This window comes from Prorops nasuta, unplaced genomic scaffold (assembly GCF_024137725.1).
Source record: "Prorops nasuta isolate Cenicafe-Biocafe unplaced genomic scaffold, Cenicafe_Pnas_1.2 PNAS00014, whole genome shotgun sequence".
Lineage (NCBI taxonomy): Eukaryota > Metazoa > Arthropoda > Insecta > Hymenoptera > Bethylidae > Prorops > Prorops nasuta.
Window position 1 is genome coordinate 1,806,345 of NW_027116811.1, and position 17,695 is coordinate 1,824,039.

Below are 17,695 nucleotides of genomic sequence, written 5' to 3' on the forward strand. Positions count from 1 at the left end.
CTGCCTACTATTCACGTACCTTGAGAGATTTTTTTTTTCTTTCGTTCTAGGAGCCCGAACCCTCTACCATTGCTGGCTAACGAACGCTATTCAAAACGCTGGCAGTGTGTACTTAATAAACAAGTATAGCTATATCAGTAGTGAATTAAAATCAAATTGATCAATGTAACTAGGCGAGGAAGAAACTTTTCTCGTCATCCATCATCTTTCGTTTCATTTATTCAATTAAAACGATCGCACATTGTTCGTGAGGAAGGAGGGAGTTTGCATTCACAGGTCTTTGCAGTCTCTCTTATGGATATATATATATATATATATAATAATAAAGACGGTTCGAGGAAAGGGACTAGTGTGAAGTTAGCACCGCCCAAATCATCTTTTTATAGTTTTTCCAGTTCAATCTGCAGAATTTTTTTGCAAAATAGCAAGGAAGTGTAGAACTTTTCCGGGTGCTACCAGAAGTGTTTGGTTTTCTTTCTATTTGTAAAATTTGAAGTGCCAACTTCACACTGGTAGGAAAGTGGCTGGAAGAAAGTCCCGAATGAGGAAGTAGAGAAGGAATCGGTGTGATCGATCGCTTCATCCCCGATGTCTTTGATGAAGAGACTTTTTTCCTCGCTGACCGTAGGCAAGTATCAAGGTCGAGTGTCAACGCCAAGGATGGTCAACGAACTCGCAAAGAGCTCGCCGGGACCGGGGCCCCATTCACTTTTTGCCCGACGTATAGCATCGGGGAGACCGTCGATGATCCACTCACGACGCCTTTTCCCCCGAACTCCTCCCCTGAGAAAAACCCCTTTGTTGCGCAAAATTACTTTGAAATCGACGGGAGCTTAATTAAATTTGGCAATTACACATTGCAGAGACGCAGGAAGTTTCCATTGCAAGTGGAAAAAGACCCGAGAATTATTTCTATGCAACACTGTTTATTTAAAATTAACATTTTTATGGAGTAATTATTGATTTTTCGTGTATTTAATTAGAAGATATTTTTGCGCTGGTAGAGAGCTAACCACGGTTTGAGCACGCTATATATATATATATATATATATATATATAGATATGGAGGAAGAGGAACAGCACGATTGGCGGCGCTTCTGGCTTCGTTAGCTCGGCTGTCTGGCTGGTGTGTCTGGCTGTCTGGCTTCTCGGACTGGTTCGCTCTGAGCAAACGCGACAGACGGGGAAAGTTATGAGCCAGACGACGTCCGACGACGTTATCAATGCAGAATCTCGGTTTGCGGCCCGTCCATGCTACCCCCCTCCCCTCTTCGTGCTAACCCACCCTCCCACACCTCGCTCTTTTCTCGCAATAACACGCAAAGCGAGAGAAACGGGTTTCCTTTGACTTATCAAGAGTTTTTCGCGTACTCGGAATAACAGGTATTCCAATATATACCGGAGTAAAATTATTTACTTAATCCTCGTATATTATGTCAGTGTGGCGAGTCTCTTCTACATTCTCGCGCTTCCGTAATTTTTCTCGACGCGGGCGGTCCTCATCGGGCTGGAAATAATAAGACAGTATAGCGGTAGAGGAATAGAATTTTTTGGTCCTTCCGCTTCGTTGATTCACACTTTTTCTATTAATTAATTTTGTATAAACGCTCAAGGTTACGCTAGCCGTTGTTGTCTCGCGTGCTCGGTTGCCATAAGATGAATCGGATCGGATCCGAAAGAAGGAAGTGCAGGAGATGGCAAGCGTAAGCGTATCGAATGATCCCGGGTGGAGCACTCGAACGGCGAGTGCGGCTTGATTTTACGAGCGCTGGTAGGATCGCGCCAGGCAAGAAGGAGGCGAGCGAGGGCACAAGCAGGCAGGCAGGCACGACGGGATATTATGGTGCGTGGCTTCGTGCAAATATGTGTACTGGCAAGGTCACAGGTGAGCCGTCTGTCTGCCTGTGGATTAATCCGGATACAAATTAGCTCTCCGCGGCATCTTCTTTTCCTCGTAGTCATGTTTGTTTCCTCGCGACTCTTACCTTATAAAACACTCGGGAGATTCGCGCTTGTCCCGTGACGATCTAGCGCCATCTATAAATAAATCCAGAGACGATAATACATTTGTCCGGGCAAAAAAATTGGGATCGATTTTAAACTCGATCGTTGCAGAATCCTATATATATAGTTGCAATTATGAAAGAAAATGAAAATGCTCCAGAAATTGCGAGTAAGAACCGTTAGCCATTTGACGCGGTGCGGTGTTCGTTCGAAGGGTCAGCTGAGAGATCGCTGGCATTTACGGTCCACGATGCGCATAATAAGAGAGGGTGGGGGTCAGCAAATGCGGCGTGACCTCCGACCCGCTCGCCATGACGCCAGAATACCAAGACGCCACGTGCACTTCCGGCAATTCTTCTTCTCCCACTCGCAGCGTAATTGAATATTGAACGAAATGGCGTTTAGTACACTCTTCGGGCACCTGCTCGACTCGGCTCGGTTCGCCTTGATACTCCAACCGTACTCCCCCCCCCCTCCCTACTCTCTCTCTCTCTCTCTCTCTCTCTCTCTCAGACACCATCAACTAAGTAAGCTTAACAGCCGTCAGAGTCAATTGCACGGTGCTTTAATTGAACATAAATCGTTCACGAGGCTGCTAAAACGCCGGCCGTCTTATAGACCTTCGATTCCGGCCCAGGATTCCACCACGAATCTCTCTTTTAGCGGTTGTTCTCTTGATTCACCTAGCTAACGCGACTTTCACGAATCCTTCACGGACTTAACTGTATATTTCTGAGTAAGGTGAATTTTTACAATACGTACGCCAACATTCGTGCTTTCATCCGTCCTTGTTTATATCGAATCAAGTGAGAAGAGGGGGCGGGGGGGCCAAAGGGAGAAAGCCCCAGGCAGAGTTGAATTTTAATCAAGATAGTTAATTCAATATACATGTACCAGGCTGAAAGTACGACGACGAGGGCTGCCATGGCAGATCATTAAACAGGATTAGAGGAGTGTTTCAGCAGTGTTTGTACAATCCACTTGCATCAGGAATATTAATATGGTCACGGAATGGAAAGCTTCCCAGTTCCACGTATATCTCATCGTCAACTGGATATATACTTGTGTACGTACACGTGTGTACGTGTATACGTCTAGTCGACATTTAAATGCAGAGCTTGACTCGAGCGACACGTTTACTAGGATTCTCGCGCAGTTCGCCAAGCGCGAATCGCTTCTTAATTAAGACAATCGCACGTAGCCTCGAGTCAAGGACACTGTATAGTATTAGCTATACGGCACATCTGCTAGGCGCAATTCTATTACGGTTATCCACGTACACGTTAAAGAGTTGTTCTCCAGCTCGATTTAAATAGGTCGAGGCTCTGTTCCAGTGCTGAAACGTCGAGAGCTCTCGTGGAATCCATTGTTAAACGTGTACACAATTACACGTTGACCTTTGACCTTCGTTTTCACGATCTCGGTCACGAGAACATTGTCGTTCGTACACGCCAATCGCTAATTCACTAACCATTCGCTTTTTTCTTTCGTTATTTGGAGAGGATTCAAGAGGGTGTGTGGTATGGTTTGTATTAAGGAGGAAAACGCTTTATTGCAGGTCGAGGTCCCAGCCGCGTAACCGCGGCACTGGTAGGAGATGGAGAAGGTAGGCTGATCCCGACTCCCGTGCGGAAGGAGAGCATCGCCTCCAGGAGCAAGGAGGACCTAGCACAGGAGGCTGCGCTGGTGCTGCAGCAGGCTGGCAGCACACACTGCGTGGCCCACGACAATCGACGGCTGCCGGGTCGTTTCAGCACCCTGCCAGCTCGCGGAAGCAAGAAGCGACCCGAGATCTCGCTGAATGTCCGCCGTAATAGCGAGGAGATCGGCGTGACCAGCGAGGATCTGGCAACGACGCCAAAAGCGAAAAAGAAAGCTCTGGAAAGAAGCGGAAGCGATGCGAGTGCGAAAAAGTTGAAAGGACCGCTGGCTAGATTATTCTCGCCAAAATTGGACAGGAAGCGCAAGCCTGTGGGTCGTAGCGTGAGCGACGTCGGGGCTTCCGGAAAACCGTACAGAAAACGGAGTGGCAGCGAGAGCGAAGCGGAAGTCTCTCATTTGGCAACTCTACGAACCAAAAAACCACTGTCGCCCATCATAGAAGCTTCCCCGCAAGTGGACCAGCAACCGTTTAATTTTGCCAAGAGCAGCGAGAACCTCGACATTAGCACGGAGGCCAAAAGAGCGAAACAAGAGACCTCTCCGTCGGTGGATGTTGGCAAACTGATCGACAAGTTCCGGGAAAAGGAGGGATTGGTTGATAACGAGCGGTCCAAGAGAGTCTCGCGGTCTCCGAGTCCGGTGAAGGAGCGTAAAACCGGAAGTGTCGACGAGGTGGACGCCTCCCAGGACCCGCGGGGTATGCTACGAAACAGTCGCTACGATTTTCAAGTGAACGAGCAGTCTACCATTCACAAGATGATTCATCGATTGTCGAACGATCGGTCGCCACCGCCGCAGCTCACGAGGGCCATGGTCTCTCCCAGTCCTGGTTTTGGTCACAATAACAATAGACCGTTCTCCTATACACGACCGAACGAGACTCGAACCTCTCCGATTCCTCAGAGCAACGTCATCTACGCTCAAGTGCAACCGGAGAAGAAGAAGGCCCAGAGGAGCCACTCGGACAGCGACGAAGGACTCGGCTTGGAACGGAAAGACTCGTCCAGGGAGAATAGTCCGGCCGAGAAGGAGTACCGGAGGACGGATTACTCGTACAGCAGCGATCTACGAAGAAACAACGAGATCAATACGCTCAAGTCCCGTTACGAGGTCGACCGGAAGACGGGAGTAACCACCACTCGCTTTGGTAGCAGCGTCAACGACCAGTTTCGTCGACACGATTTCGACGCTTTCGACGAGATCGATCGCAACTTGTTTGAAAAATCCGACAATGACAAGAAACACGCTTCCACGATAATCGGAGATATTTATGAGAGGGGGAGGGGGGATGGCATGGACTCGAAGAGAAGGGAGACTCCGGAGCTGAGTAGGCAGAATCAAATCGGTATCTCGTCTAATAAGACCAGTGAGCTGAGTGCCAGGAGGGATCTCCTGGAATCTAGGATAAAGTCGAGATTATTGGCTGATGAGATGTTCGCCAAGAGTAACAATGGTCTTCTCAGCGGTAATAATATCAAGAAGATGGAGCACGAGATAATTGACAAGCCTATCGTGCCTTCGCCGGTCACTCCGAATCGAGTCTCGTCGCCCAAAAGGTATACGGACACTTACATCACGGAGACCCGGACCAACAGCAACGGGGAAAAGTATATTTTCGAGAAGGAGATTCACGATGAGAACGGAAAGGTATATGGTTACGAGAAGAAGATTACCAATAAGATCCCGTCGGATGGCTATATGGAGATCAAGCCGCGAGAAGGTTATTCCATAGAGACCAGAACGGACAAATATGGCGACAAGTACATAGTGGAGACTCGTACACACGAGAGCTTCGCCGACGATTTTAAGCCGTCGATCAACGACACGAGCAGGACCAGTCCGGACGATGGCTCCAGGTTCTATCCTCGTAACACAGCGACGACGAATGGTAATATTTACAGATCCACCAATCAACACTACCTCCTCAATAACCGACAAGCGTCTCGTGACGGTGAGCTCAGGAAAAACGAGGCTTGGAGAGGATCTCCACCCAGTAGCAGCAGTACCAGCAGCGTCATCAGGGAGCATCGTGTACCGATAACCAAGAAGAATCCAGAAATAATTCGAGGCATGAGCAAATCCACGCAGAGGCTCGACCAAATCGGTCAAAGATCGAAGGCCCTCAGGAGCGAGTTCACCACCAGGTCCCACGAGAACCTCAGCAGTCGTCCGGTCACGGATTACGCCAACACTCGAAGCTCACCGTTCACCATACCAGGTGTTTTTGGCAAAAGACACTTGGAGAGCTTGGACGAACGACCGAACGACGATTACGATACCGATATCTCGCAACTGACCAACAGCCATTTGGAATCCAAGTACTCGAAGGAGACCAGAATCAGCGAGAGTTACAGCCAGAGCAACAAGAATCCCATTCACGACGACTACGACAGTTCTCCGCTTCCTCAACCTCCGGGCCCGACTAGAATACGTGGAGAGCGTGGAAATGGAACTGGTATCGGTGGTTACAGCTCCACTCGTTACGACTCCGATACAACGACCAGGGAGTCCGTGAGGTACGAGAACCGCTGCTACGACGAGTCATCGAGGATTCTCAAGAAGGACCAAACGAAGCTGGACGAGGACTCGAAGAAGAACGTCATCAGGAGGTCTCGCAACAGGCTCGACTATTTCGACGATTCCGACGCCAGGGAGAGCAGCACCCGTTGCAAAAAATCCGTCGATCGATCGGAGACCTTCGAGGAAGGTCCTGCGAGGCCTCCGAGGACCTACCACGAGAGCAAGACTCGCCACGTTCGCCAGGAGACGCGAGGACACACCGAGCGTCAGCACAGGGAGACCAGACTGTCGATGGATCCTGACAGGAAGGACAGACTAGCCGATTCTGGCATCGAGAACGATTACAGGCGAGACTCGCAGGAAGTGGACAGGCGCGAGCAACTCGAGTCCGAGGACGAGGGATTCCTCACGAAACAGTTCATCAAACACGAGAGACGACACACGGATCGCAGTTTGGATCCGGCCGAACGAAAATACGAGAAATACTCGAACGAGAGCGTCAAGTCCTCCTCGGTGGTGACCAGCAAACCACCTTCGGGACCGGACAAGAAGTACGAGAAGAAGGCCACGAAGAAGGGGGGGTACCATGAGCAAGGTCAAGCAGCTGTTTAGCAAAAAGGAGAAGAAGGTTAAAGAGGGCGGCAAGCAGAAGAAAATTGGGAGGAGTGGTGCCGGTAGCAGTGGTGCTTTCACGGACGACGAGGTCACCATGAGGTACAGGGAATATCGCGGAGACATGCTGAGGAGTGCCAAGAGCGCCAGAGATTTGGCCAGCGACCTCAATCAGGTAAGAGCTTGGAGCAATTATTTTATGCGTCTCAATAGTCAATTTTCACCCTTCGAAATATAAGCCTCTCGTGCTGGAAAAACGACTCGTTTTATTGCAAGCCGGTTTCACACGTACCTATTGCAGATTTCTATTATACGTTTTAACGAACCTATCTCTGGCTATACACTATAATAGTTTCAACGTACCTGGCTATTGTCCTGGCGCGTTCTAATTCCGAATTCCCCGAGTATCGGACCATTACTCAAGACCATTATTAAGCTCGAGTAAGTTTACGATCCATCAAGAATCGTGGCACGAATAACGGTACACCAAGATTTTGCCAGACTCAACGTGATAAGGATAAGAGTGCTGCGAGAGAAATTGAGAGAGTGAGAGAGACCCAGGGGCATGGAAAATAATAAATAACCGAATAGAAAGATTTTTGCATAGAATCTTTGACATCGACGCTGATAGACGCGATAATTGGGCTCCTCGCAGAGTCAATATAGCACAAATTTATATGTATTCGTATATTTCATCGCGTAACTGTAAAATTGCTACCATCCTATCTATGCTAGCTCGGCAGGCACGATTATAGAAGCCCTCGCCCACACCGCTGACTCTCTCGAGTTATTTATGACAGGCGCGAAAAGGAGGAGGAATGTCGATTTAAATATAATACATAAATCGCAAAGTGCTTTGGCTAAAAAGTGGACGTGCACCTCTTAGAGAGAGAGAGAGAGAGAGAGAGAGAGAGAGAGAGAGAGAGAGGAGAGCGTGCGGAGGCCCCTCCGAAGCGTTCTCCACTATATTTGTCAAGATCGCAAAGGACGGGTGTATAGTGAAAGAAAACACGAAAAGACTTGTTTACTAACCCAACCAGTCAAGGGTAGGAAGCTGCGTGTTAATAATGCGATATCTATTATACGTATGTGCACTCTGTATATATAGACGCGTGCATACACAGTATATCGACACGCGAATATAAAATATCGGCACCATTATCCAATTAGACGAACACACCGTAAATAAGAGCGGTTAGTATTATACACATATCTCGCAACGAGCGTTTTACCATAAGTCAGGTTGGACATAGAGGTGGGATAAAACCGTAAACGTAGAAGGCTCTCGCTCTCGTAATCACCTTAGCTCGGTCACGCGAAACTGAGAATTGGCCATTTTTCATGCTGCTGCTGTGCGCTGCTGCCATCGTCCCTCGATAGCGCGAGCCTCGAGCTCTGATAACGCTGAAGCGTAGTGTCAATTGTCCCATTAAGCGAGATCAATTAAACCTCGGCTCCTGCGACGAGGAAAAATCCTCCCAAGCATAGAGTCGCGATAATAATAAAGCATACGCTCTGCTGCCAATAGTAATTCTTTCAGAGTCACTTTAATTGCCTCGCGAGTCCACGAAATCTTGCGAAATTTAATCATTTTAGTACATGCCTGTTGCATGCGCTTGCGATCGCCAGGAGTGAAAGACGATCGTAAAATGCACGGTCCCACGGTGGGCCTCGGCTTCCTTGCACAACATCCATCTTTATCTCTCTTTCTCTCTCTCTCACACACACACACACACAAAAGCACTCCATCTTCCCGTACAAGGCACGTGTGTGCTCTCCGCTGGTATCGGTCAACCGAGACAGGTGACGCGAATTTTTGCACTTTTCCACTTTTTCGCTTTTCCAATTTATTTCGAGCTTGAGAAATCCAATGGACGACTCCGTCTCGCGCACGCTGCAGCGTACGTTATCAGATCGGACTCGATTGAAATCTATCGACCAATCTACTCGGAGGATCAGCTTTGTACGCTGACAGCGGCGAAACTCACAATCGACTCTTACGCAAGATTCATGAATTTTCAGGGAACTAAGAAAATTGGAAAAAGTGCGCGTCACGCTCCTTAACCGCACCACTCCTCGCAAGCCGCGTGCGTGGATTCGAAAACGAGTTTAGCATTTTCATCCTCGCCTGAAAAACGCACTAACGCCTGGCATCACTTTATTGCTCAAGGCGGTGAAGGTTGATTTCGTAAAAAAAGAAAAAAAAAACGAGTAAAAAAAAAATATCTTGCGCAGCGAGCATTGTTCGACGAAAAATCGCACGCGAGGTGCGTAGACATTGACATTTCAAATTACGCAAGTGTAGCGATCATTTATTCCCTCCACGTACATCGGTTTAATATATATATATATATAGTGCTATGTACAGATATATAACCAAAGCTGGTTCGTGGGTGCGAGGCTGGGATAATTTTATTTCAAGCAACACACACACACCATTCCATTATTCGAGAAAAACGTGCGTTGTATGGCTATGGAATTTTATCTGAAAATGCCAGCCAATCGCGTGCATCCGGTTGGCAAAAATGGAGAGCCAATCTAGAGGGGGAGAGTGGAGGGGGGGGGGTACAGCAAGTTATTCGAAACTAATATATATAGACAGCTGCATTTTCCCGACGCTTAATTTAATAATACGAAAGTTCTCAGGCTAATGGCATATGCTCTGCAAGAAACAGTGAATTTTGCCAAAGTGCGAGTGTGTTGCGGAGCTGAGCTGACCGCGAGAGTAAGTAACGGCTAAATTTATTATACAGCTCGGTCTGCGCGAGCGTGTTCGCGGCTTTGTCAGACTGCTCTCTCTCTCTCTCTCTCTCTCTCTCTCTTCTCGATATACCGGATTGAATAGGATCTGCCCCAAAGCTCTTCTTCCTCGGCTGAAATACTTACCTATTAGAATATTGAGATAAAACGAGGGAGAGGAGGGCGGTGGAAGGGGCGCGTGAGATAGAGCAACGAGAAGAGGCAGAGATAAGCTGAGAAACGCGAGAAAAAAGGGAAATAAAGTAAAAGAAGGGAAAAAAACAGATGACAAGTGGATTAAGATCGTATAGTATGGTATGGTAAATGCAGAAAAGAGCGAAACAACTATATTTCCTGCCACCGTGCAAGTAGTCAAACTGGTCTTTTCCAGGCGGTTACTTCACTTCCACTCTTAAAGCCATTGGCCATAATATAAAGTTAAGCTCGCAGAATCGGTATCGAAATAAACGCGTTGGTTTTACATAGTCAATAAACGGCGCGGCTTAAATTCCCATTTACGTAATAAAAGAGAAATCGCGAAAAGGAGCCGTATTTGGTTTGGGAAATCAGAGAGGATCGTAGAATTCTCCTATGCATAGACATTCGGTGTACATATATATATATATATATACACGTCTGCCATATTTAGCGAGACTCACAGCAACCGTGCATATATATAGTGGACCGGTATAGATTTCTGAGAAACGCGCGATCGCAAAGTGACAATTTTGCAGTGGATTTCGGAGCGAAAGGTTTTCGACTGGCAAGAATTGTAAAACTACTTAAATAGAATTTTTTGTCCAATAGATAATCCAAGCGATATGTTAATCCTCGGCAAAGGGGCTCGTGGTGCGACGGAAAGTAGAGCGAGCGATCTACATTCTCGATATGAAAAATATCACGCTCCTTGCTGGATCGAATAATCCAGTAGTAAAATTCTCTCGTGCTCCTTGGAGTGTGGGTGTGAATACGTAGGCGCGATATATCTCTCTTCTCACGCGGAATCGTATCTCGCCAGATCTGTTAGCGTGCCACGCCACGCCACGCCACACCACGCCATTGCGCTTCGAGCTAATAAATGTAGCTCGTGCCAATATTCGCGCCACTTTCACAATTTCTTACTTCTTACATCCACTCTCTCAGTCCATTTTCAGCTCGCTTGAGCCATTAGCATATTCATCGAATCTCTCTCTCTCTCTCTCTCGCTCGCTCGCTCTCCTTTGACCTTCTCGAGATTGGTCGACACGTGCCATTCCTGGCAAAACCGTAACGCACCAAATCGCTTCATTTTCTTCGTCCGTACACACATTTATATATATATATATATATATATAGTTATTGGCTAGCGAGTCTCGCACTGTACAGCGCTGCAGGGTAGAAGAAAAATATCGAGGAGGGGAGAGCAGGTGCGTAATGATTGTCTCGTGACGTCAGCCGCCTCAGATCTTTCGTAAAAAGTTTGATATAACGCTATACACAGGGATATATCGCACACACGCGTATATGTATATGTGTATCAAGCTCGGACCAGCTTTCGCAATGAACTTTTTTGCCGACTCGATATATCCAAGTAGCTGGCTGCCTCTTGCCTTTTCCGTCAGTTATGTATACCAGTCGTAGGCTATAAGGGAATATGCGTAGGTTTGCGCTGCATAAATGCCCCTGGGCGACGTCCGCAGGTGTTGCGTCGTCGAAAACTCGCCAAGATTCGTTCTACCGTATCCAGCCTCCTCTCTTTGTATCATTATTATAATAACAGTATAAATTAGCTGTAAAATTTACCACGATCCACTTTACATCATCCCTTTTGCCTCGCTCCTCTTACGTAACCTCCCCCTCGACAAGACCATTTCGAGAGCTTTGTTTAGGAATACACGCGTGGTTCCTGAGCTCTCCTATCACCGTGCAACACGCGTAAAATAATTCGCGCGACATTCGCTCGAACGAAGCTCACGATCGACTTGAGAAATTCCACAGTCGACGCAAATGGCACGGTAGAAAGGTTAAAGCTGTCCTATGGCAAATGTTTTCGACGACCCAGACGTCGGAGGACTCGAATCGCGTTTGAAGCTAGTAGGTACAGTGGTAAATGAGAGAAACGCTATAGGAGGAGAGGACTCTGCACGACACAAGATTATTTTTGTCCACTCTCGCTTTCTGAGACTCGTCAATCGACTCCACGTTGAGTCGAGTGGTTATGCGGTTACGTAATTAGGTTTGCTGACCGGGTGGTCCACGGTGGTATCTCGCGCACTGCGAGTGACAGTGTGGGATGGCAAATATTTATACCGCTTCGACACAATCGAATACCATTTTTGCATGGACGATGATTCGGAGAATAATCGCGCTTACACTCGTGCGCGCAATCGCAGGTGTTTGACGCTTCGTTTCGCAAGGTCGCGTCAGACTTATCCCTCGGGACACGCAACGGATTTATTATACCTAGCTTTCATTTCTCGCCGCCCCACGCGCTTCGCGTTATTGTGCCACACTATATATGTATATAAAAGGCAATTTCGCCAAAGGCACTTTCGCACATTCGACGACTCGATTCGTAGGACGTTTCTTTGCAACGCGGATTGTATATAAACTCGTCTATTTTTTTTTTTCTAGAAAAATGATGCCCGTTTGTACGCGCGAGACTCGCCAGTTTGCCACGGAAATATCCTACGATCGATCCTTTCGCAATATCCTGCAGCACGCGGTATGCAACAATGAAGATATATCTCCGTCTGTCGGGCGTAGTAGTACGAGAAAATTGGTGTATCGCAAATCAGAATTTACGACGTTTAAAGAATACGACATTAACCGAGAGGTTTTTCCCAGAAGCAAGGAAAAACTTGAACCGACTGAATTACTTTAGCAGGTACTTTGGAAAATGTGAAAATTTATCGTGACCGTGGATATAAATTATCCGCTAGTAAAATTATACTTAAGCATGTAGGCAGAGAGACGAGACCACCCCAGTGTTGCTATCATAGAGCAGGACTTTTTTTTAACGTAGTTTCCTCGTGCCACGATCCTCGCGCCGCCTACCGGCTGCACATAAAACAACAGCGTAGGCACTGTGCGTGTTCTGCGACCTACTTTGCAAGGTCGTGGGATCAACTTGAGCATCCGAACGGTGCACAAAACTCTACTTTTTTCCATTCCATTCGAGGAAACGAAGGAACGAGCTTTGCTCCTGACCGGTTCGCGGTGGTCCAGCTTTTCGTAACTGCTAAATTTGGTTGAGCGAGCAAACGAGGAATATATATATATATATATATATATAATGCGTGTGTGTGCGCGCAAGAGGGGCGTAGACGCGTATCAAAAGGTATTTTCGCAGAGCCGTCTCGAGAGAAGCAAGATATTGCGCCACGAAACGGTGGTCGTTACCCATATTGGTATAAGTGTACTGAATAACTCTCGACTCGCGAGACTGGAGAGTCGGAGGAGAGTTGCGAAAGGCAAACAATCGAACGAGTGCGCGGCGAGTAAGGGAGACGGGGTGGAGGGGGGGGGGGGGGGTGACGCGGTACGGTGCAAGGTGTCTCTCCTCTATACTCCGTTATAATAGCGTACAAACCGTATATACACACACCATAGCCAACGCTATATATAATGTCCATTTCGCGTGATCCAGTCGCGAGAAAGCGCAAACGCACACACGAACCAACACTCGCGTTAGTAAAGGTCGACCCGAGAGAGAATTCGCCAATTCGGAACAATGGGATTGTTGTGCGAGTGTTGGTGAACAGGTCGATAGCTATCGAAATTTGCGGCTCGAGTAACGCCGCGAAAAATCACGATAGTAGCTAGCCTTGCACGAATTCGTGCATCGGGATTACGAGTGGATGGAAAGGCGTTATAGGCCAATTTCCGTCTCTTGCATTAGCACCGTAGAGCCATAGACCAATAGCGAGCTGTAGCCTTCCTGTCTTGCTCTTGCGCATGTAAATGTTGTGTTTTGCGTACCAAAGTTCCCATGGAAATCTATCGTCAGTCGATTTATTTCGTACGCTCGATTGCTGTAACTGACAAACCGATCGGTATCTATCTCCTTTCTACAAAGATATAGAATTTATTCTATGTATATATATATACTTCTCTCTCTCTCTCTCTCCCTTGAAAGAGAGAGAGAGAGAGAGAGAGAAACCAGCTGAAAATCATTTCGCCTTCTATTGATTTCAATGAATATCCTGCAATTCATCTTCCTTCGCACGAGCAGTAAATAAAATTATAAAAGGCAGAATCGATCACAATGCAGCCGGTTCTCGATTGGCCATGATTACAGCCTGCGCCATGTAGCTGCGAGTCAGGTGGCACGATATTGGATAATATCGAAAAACTCTTTCCCTTTAATCCGTACCTGGCACCGAGAAATCAATTACTCTCACGGGAGAAAGGTCCTGTTCGGCAAATTACCACCGCGGCAAAGTTTGTCGCGGCTCCTGCTGCTCGCAGCTTCGTCCCGAACGACGCCAAACGCGCGGGACAATAGTTTTCGCTCGTCGCGTTCAGCGGTTACGAGACAAATTTCTGCAGTATTTGCAACGCGTTCGTAGGAACAAAGTCCATTTTTTTGTTACATGAGTGATTCCTCGTAAATCGAGCCACAACGTTTCGCGCGATATAAAATTTAACCGCAGAGCCACCTGTGCTCCAATTTAACAAAATTCTGCACCAAATACATTTACCAAACGAACGTGTGCGATTGTTAAAATGGAGCAGCGCTCGATTACAGCGTCTCTGGTCGGAGCATCGTTCTCATTGAGGAATCCCCCTCCTCTATCGATCGAGTCTCCAGCTGGTACATATCGTACGCTATATATAGTATCTATAGATTATATATACAAATGCAACGCGACAACGTTTACTCGTATAGCTTCCCTCCCACGCGCTGTAGCGGGTGTAATATACAAATTACAACGTCGTATACGCGCGGCAACGCGCAGTTGCGCGTACACGTAAGGACACCTGTGCGCTAACCTGCGCGATCTCCCAAGTCCCGAGAGTCCCCCGACTGGGCCCGATTACCGAGAGCGAGCCGAGAGTACCCGAGTTCCGAGTGCCTCACCGAACATCCTGCAACAAATGTTACGTCGCTGTAGGCGCCACTGCTCACCCCCCTCCCCACAATCCAATATCTCTTACAACAGAAAGCTAAAAGAAGGAGAATCGAAGCTTTCGCAGAAACGCAAACCGTTTTACCAACACTGTTATTACCAGAGTGTCACCATTGTTTGTTGAAAATATACAACTAGGATTATTGAGTCTTGCCCGAGACAGGCTGGAATGCGTCACGATTCCAATGACATAAATCTGGATAAGACAGGCGCAGGCAAACCGTTTCCAGATTACCGTCACTGATAACAGATAGCTATTTATCGTCCATTTTGAATTTGTATATATATAATACGAAATGCGGTATTACTCGATGCATCCGGAGCTAATAGCTAATGGCTAATCGCGATTCCTCTTGTCTAAAGGGAAAAGAGAGAAAAAATACGTCGAGTTACTGGCCAGACTCGAAAGCGCATCCCAAGTTTAATTGGACGATCGTAATCGTGTAATGATGGAGAATTAATAATTTCACGGAACTCTTTGTCCAAGTTTTATGCTTGCGGACTCTCTTTTCTCTTTCTTCACGCTTGTTGTATTGCGCATTTTATTATATATATATATATATATATGTTATATCGAAAAGCAAAGAGCATTATCAGGTCGATACACGCGTTTACCGAGTGGAGGCATCACCAGGGAGCAATTTAAAGAGTCGGTCGGAGCTCTCACTTTCACAGAGTCGCCGTGACCGAGATAGAGATGGTGGCAGCAATACACTTGAATACGCCGGCACACCAGCATCGACACAAATACTGCTGCACCGGTTCAGGCACGAACATCGAGAGGAGCAGAAACACGTAGCTGCACCATATATGGATAGGCGTTTTTATGCATGCTCTTCCTACCGTATCGAAACACACGCACACACACCGGACGTAGAGCGTATATTCACCGGATGATCGCTAGCCGAAAGCATCGGATCGATTAAAAACACGCGAATTCCTCTCAATCGCATCGTTGCGATATCAAAGCGCAGACGGAATCGTACAAACACGTGGGAAAGGTCGATGAAACCGAAATTCCTCGGACTGTGCTGGCAGAGTTTTACGTAAAGCAAATGCCAGAGACACGCAAATTGGATTTTTTTGGGGATCAACGTAAAATTTTATTTTGTAACCTGGTCGTAATACTGCAGAAATTTTGAAATAGTATCACGCGTTTCTTTTAATATTCTCTATATTATTTTTTAATAATCGAATTCGTTAAAATCAATTTTTTCGCAATCAAGTTTGGACCTCCAGTTGCGTATTCTTGTTGTATGGATATGACCCAGGGGGGAAGAGAAATGATCGCATTGAAAACGAAAGTGAATTCTCGAGGCTGCCTTTTGAGTTGTATATTGTATATGAATTTGTTTTTTTTTTTTTAATCAAAAACTCATAATCTCTCTAGGTGTAAAAAGACGTTTTACATTTTGTTTTTTCTTTTCTCATATTCGTTCGTAAGGTTTATAAAATTGAATATTGCTCGAGGCTAATGATAAGTAAATCCTTTTTTATGCAACGCTTTTTCTACTGTATTTAAACACACGCACACACCGGATGATCGGTAGCCACGCAGCATCGGATCGATTAAAAATACGTGAGTTCCTCTCAATGGAATTTTTGCGATATCGTAGAGGAGCAGGATTAGTACAAAGACGTGGGAAAGGTCGATGTATAGCAAAAATTCCTGGACCTGGCAAGGCTTTACGCATACTACACTATATACATATGTATATATATATATATATATATATATATATATATGGTCCACGAGGGACGAGAAACGATCGCACTGAAATCGAAAGTGGATTCTCGAGGCTGCCACGCAAGCCATACACTATACACACGAATCTGTATTATTTTCAATCATTCACCCGTCTCGTCACGTACCAAAAACTCATAATCCCTCCACGCGTGCAGAGACTTTTCACATCCGGTTCTTTACCTCTGCTATTATACATCGAAGCAAGAGCAGAATTTCCTTTATAGATTCCAAACGATACTCTCCATCCCGATAGGATTTTTCTGAAATTCTTCAGAAAACACTTTCTACGATAACCGAGCGACGCTCGAAATTACATAACATAATAAAGAAACACGAATACACTTAGCATTCGTGGCTTATTAGCAAATGACGCAGAATTTGCAGAGTTATCGCTTTCACGTGACACGATTTTACGAATCTCTCGTATATTTACCGTTTGCCCCGCTGAGCTTCGTGTTATTGGCGAAACGAACCTCTCCCACCTCGAATACTTACCGCCCAACGTTTCAGAGCCCATTGTTCTAGTATTTTTTTAGCGTAACATGCTTTACCCTCCACCTCGACCAGGCCGATGACAGTAATTACAGTGGGAAGGAAAATCCGCTTGAACTTTAATGCGAAACATGCTCGCAGGTACTTGATAGCATTAGGTTTGCCCGCGTGCCAGCGAAAGAGAATGGGTATTTTACTGTCTCCTACCGAATAGTGCGACGACGAGTAAATATAAATGACGCTATCTCGAGACAAACTCGTTATCATGGACGCATCTAGCATCCGGTGCACGTATTTGGAGAGGCGCAGCTCGCTATTATCGCTGAGCCTGCGTTGCGCTGGAAACGCGCCATTATATCCTTCCTCTTATCGAATGCGAATCATCGACGGATGGATTCGCTCCATTTCCATCGTCTCCTCGCAGCCCGATAATGACGAGACGACGGCGCGTTCTCCTCCCTGGCCTATAAAGTACACGCGTGCCAAAGTGTCGCACAGCTTATTTTTATTTGCTCCACTCTGCAGCGCGAGGGTGATTTAAGGCAAGCCGAGAGTTACAGTTCTAAACGATAAGTGCGCGCTCTGCCAGGACACCATTCAACCAACGACGCGACGCGACTCGTCCGTCCTCCGTGTTTATAAACCAAAGCATCGCTACACATAGTATAAACACGACCAGTCCCCCCTCACAACCCATTTTGCTGTCCTCGGCGCAAGCAAGATTTAAGAGCTTGTTCCAGATAACGTAGAGTTTCGGGAAGTTGACAAAAAAAGTAAACAGAGCGAGAAATATCGCTGCTTCATTTGC

The 17,695-nt window shown here is 46.6% G+C and overlaps 1 protein-coding gene across 1 annotated transcript in view; it reads left to right on the forward strand.

Annotated features, from left to right (window-relative positions):
• blo (bloated) overlaps nt 1-17,695 on the forward strand; it is a 37,599-nt gene that overhangs the window by 6,017 nt on the left and 13,887 nt on the right. Inside the window, 2 exon segments of the mRNA XM_066735849.1 lie at nt 3,563-6,762; nt 6,764-6,973. Coding sequence (XP_066591946.1) covers nt 3,563-6,762; nt 6,764-6,973 — 3,410 coding nt within the window.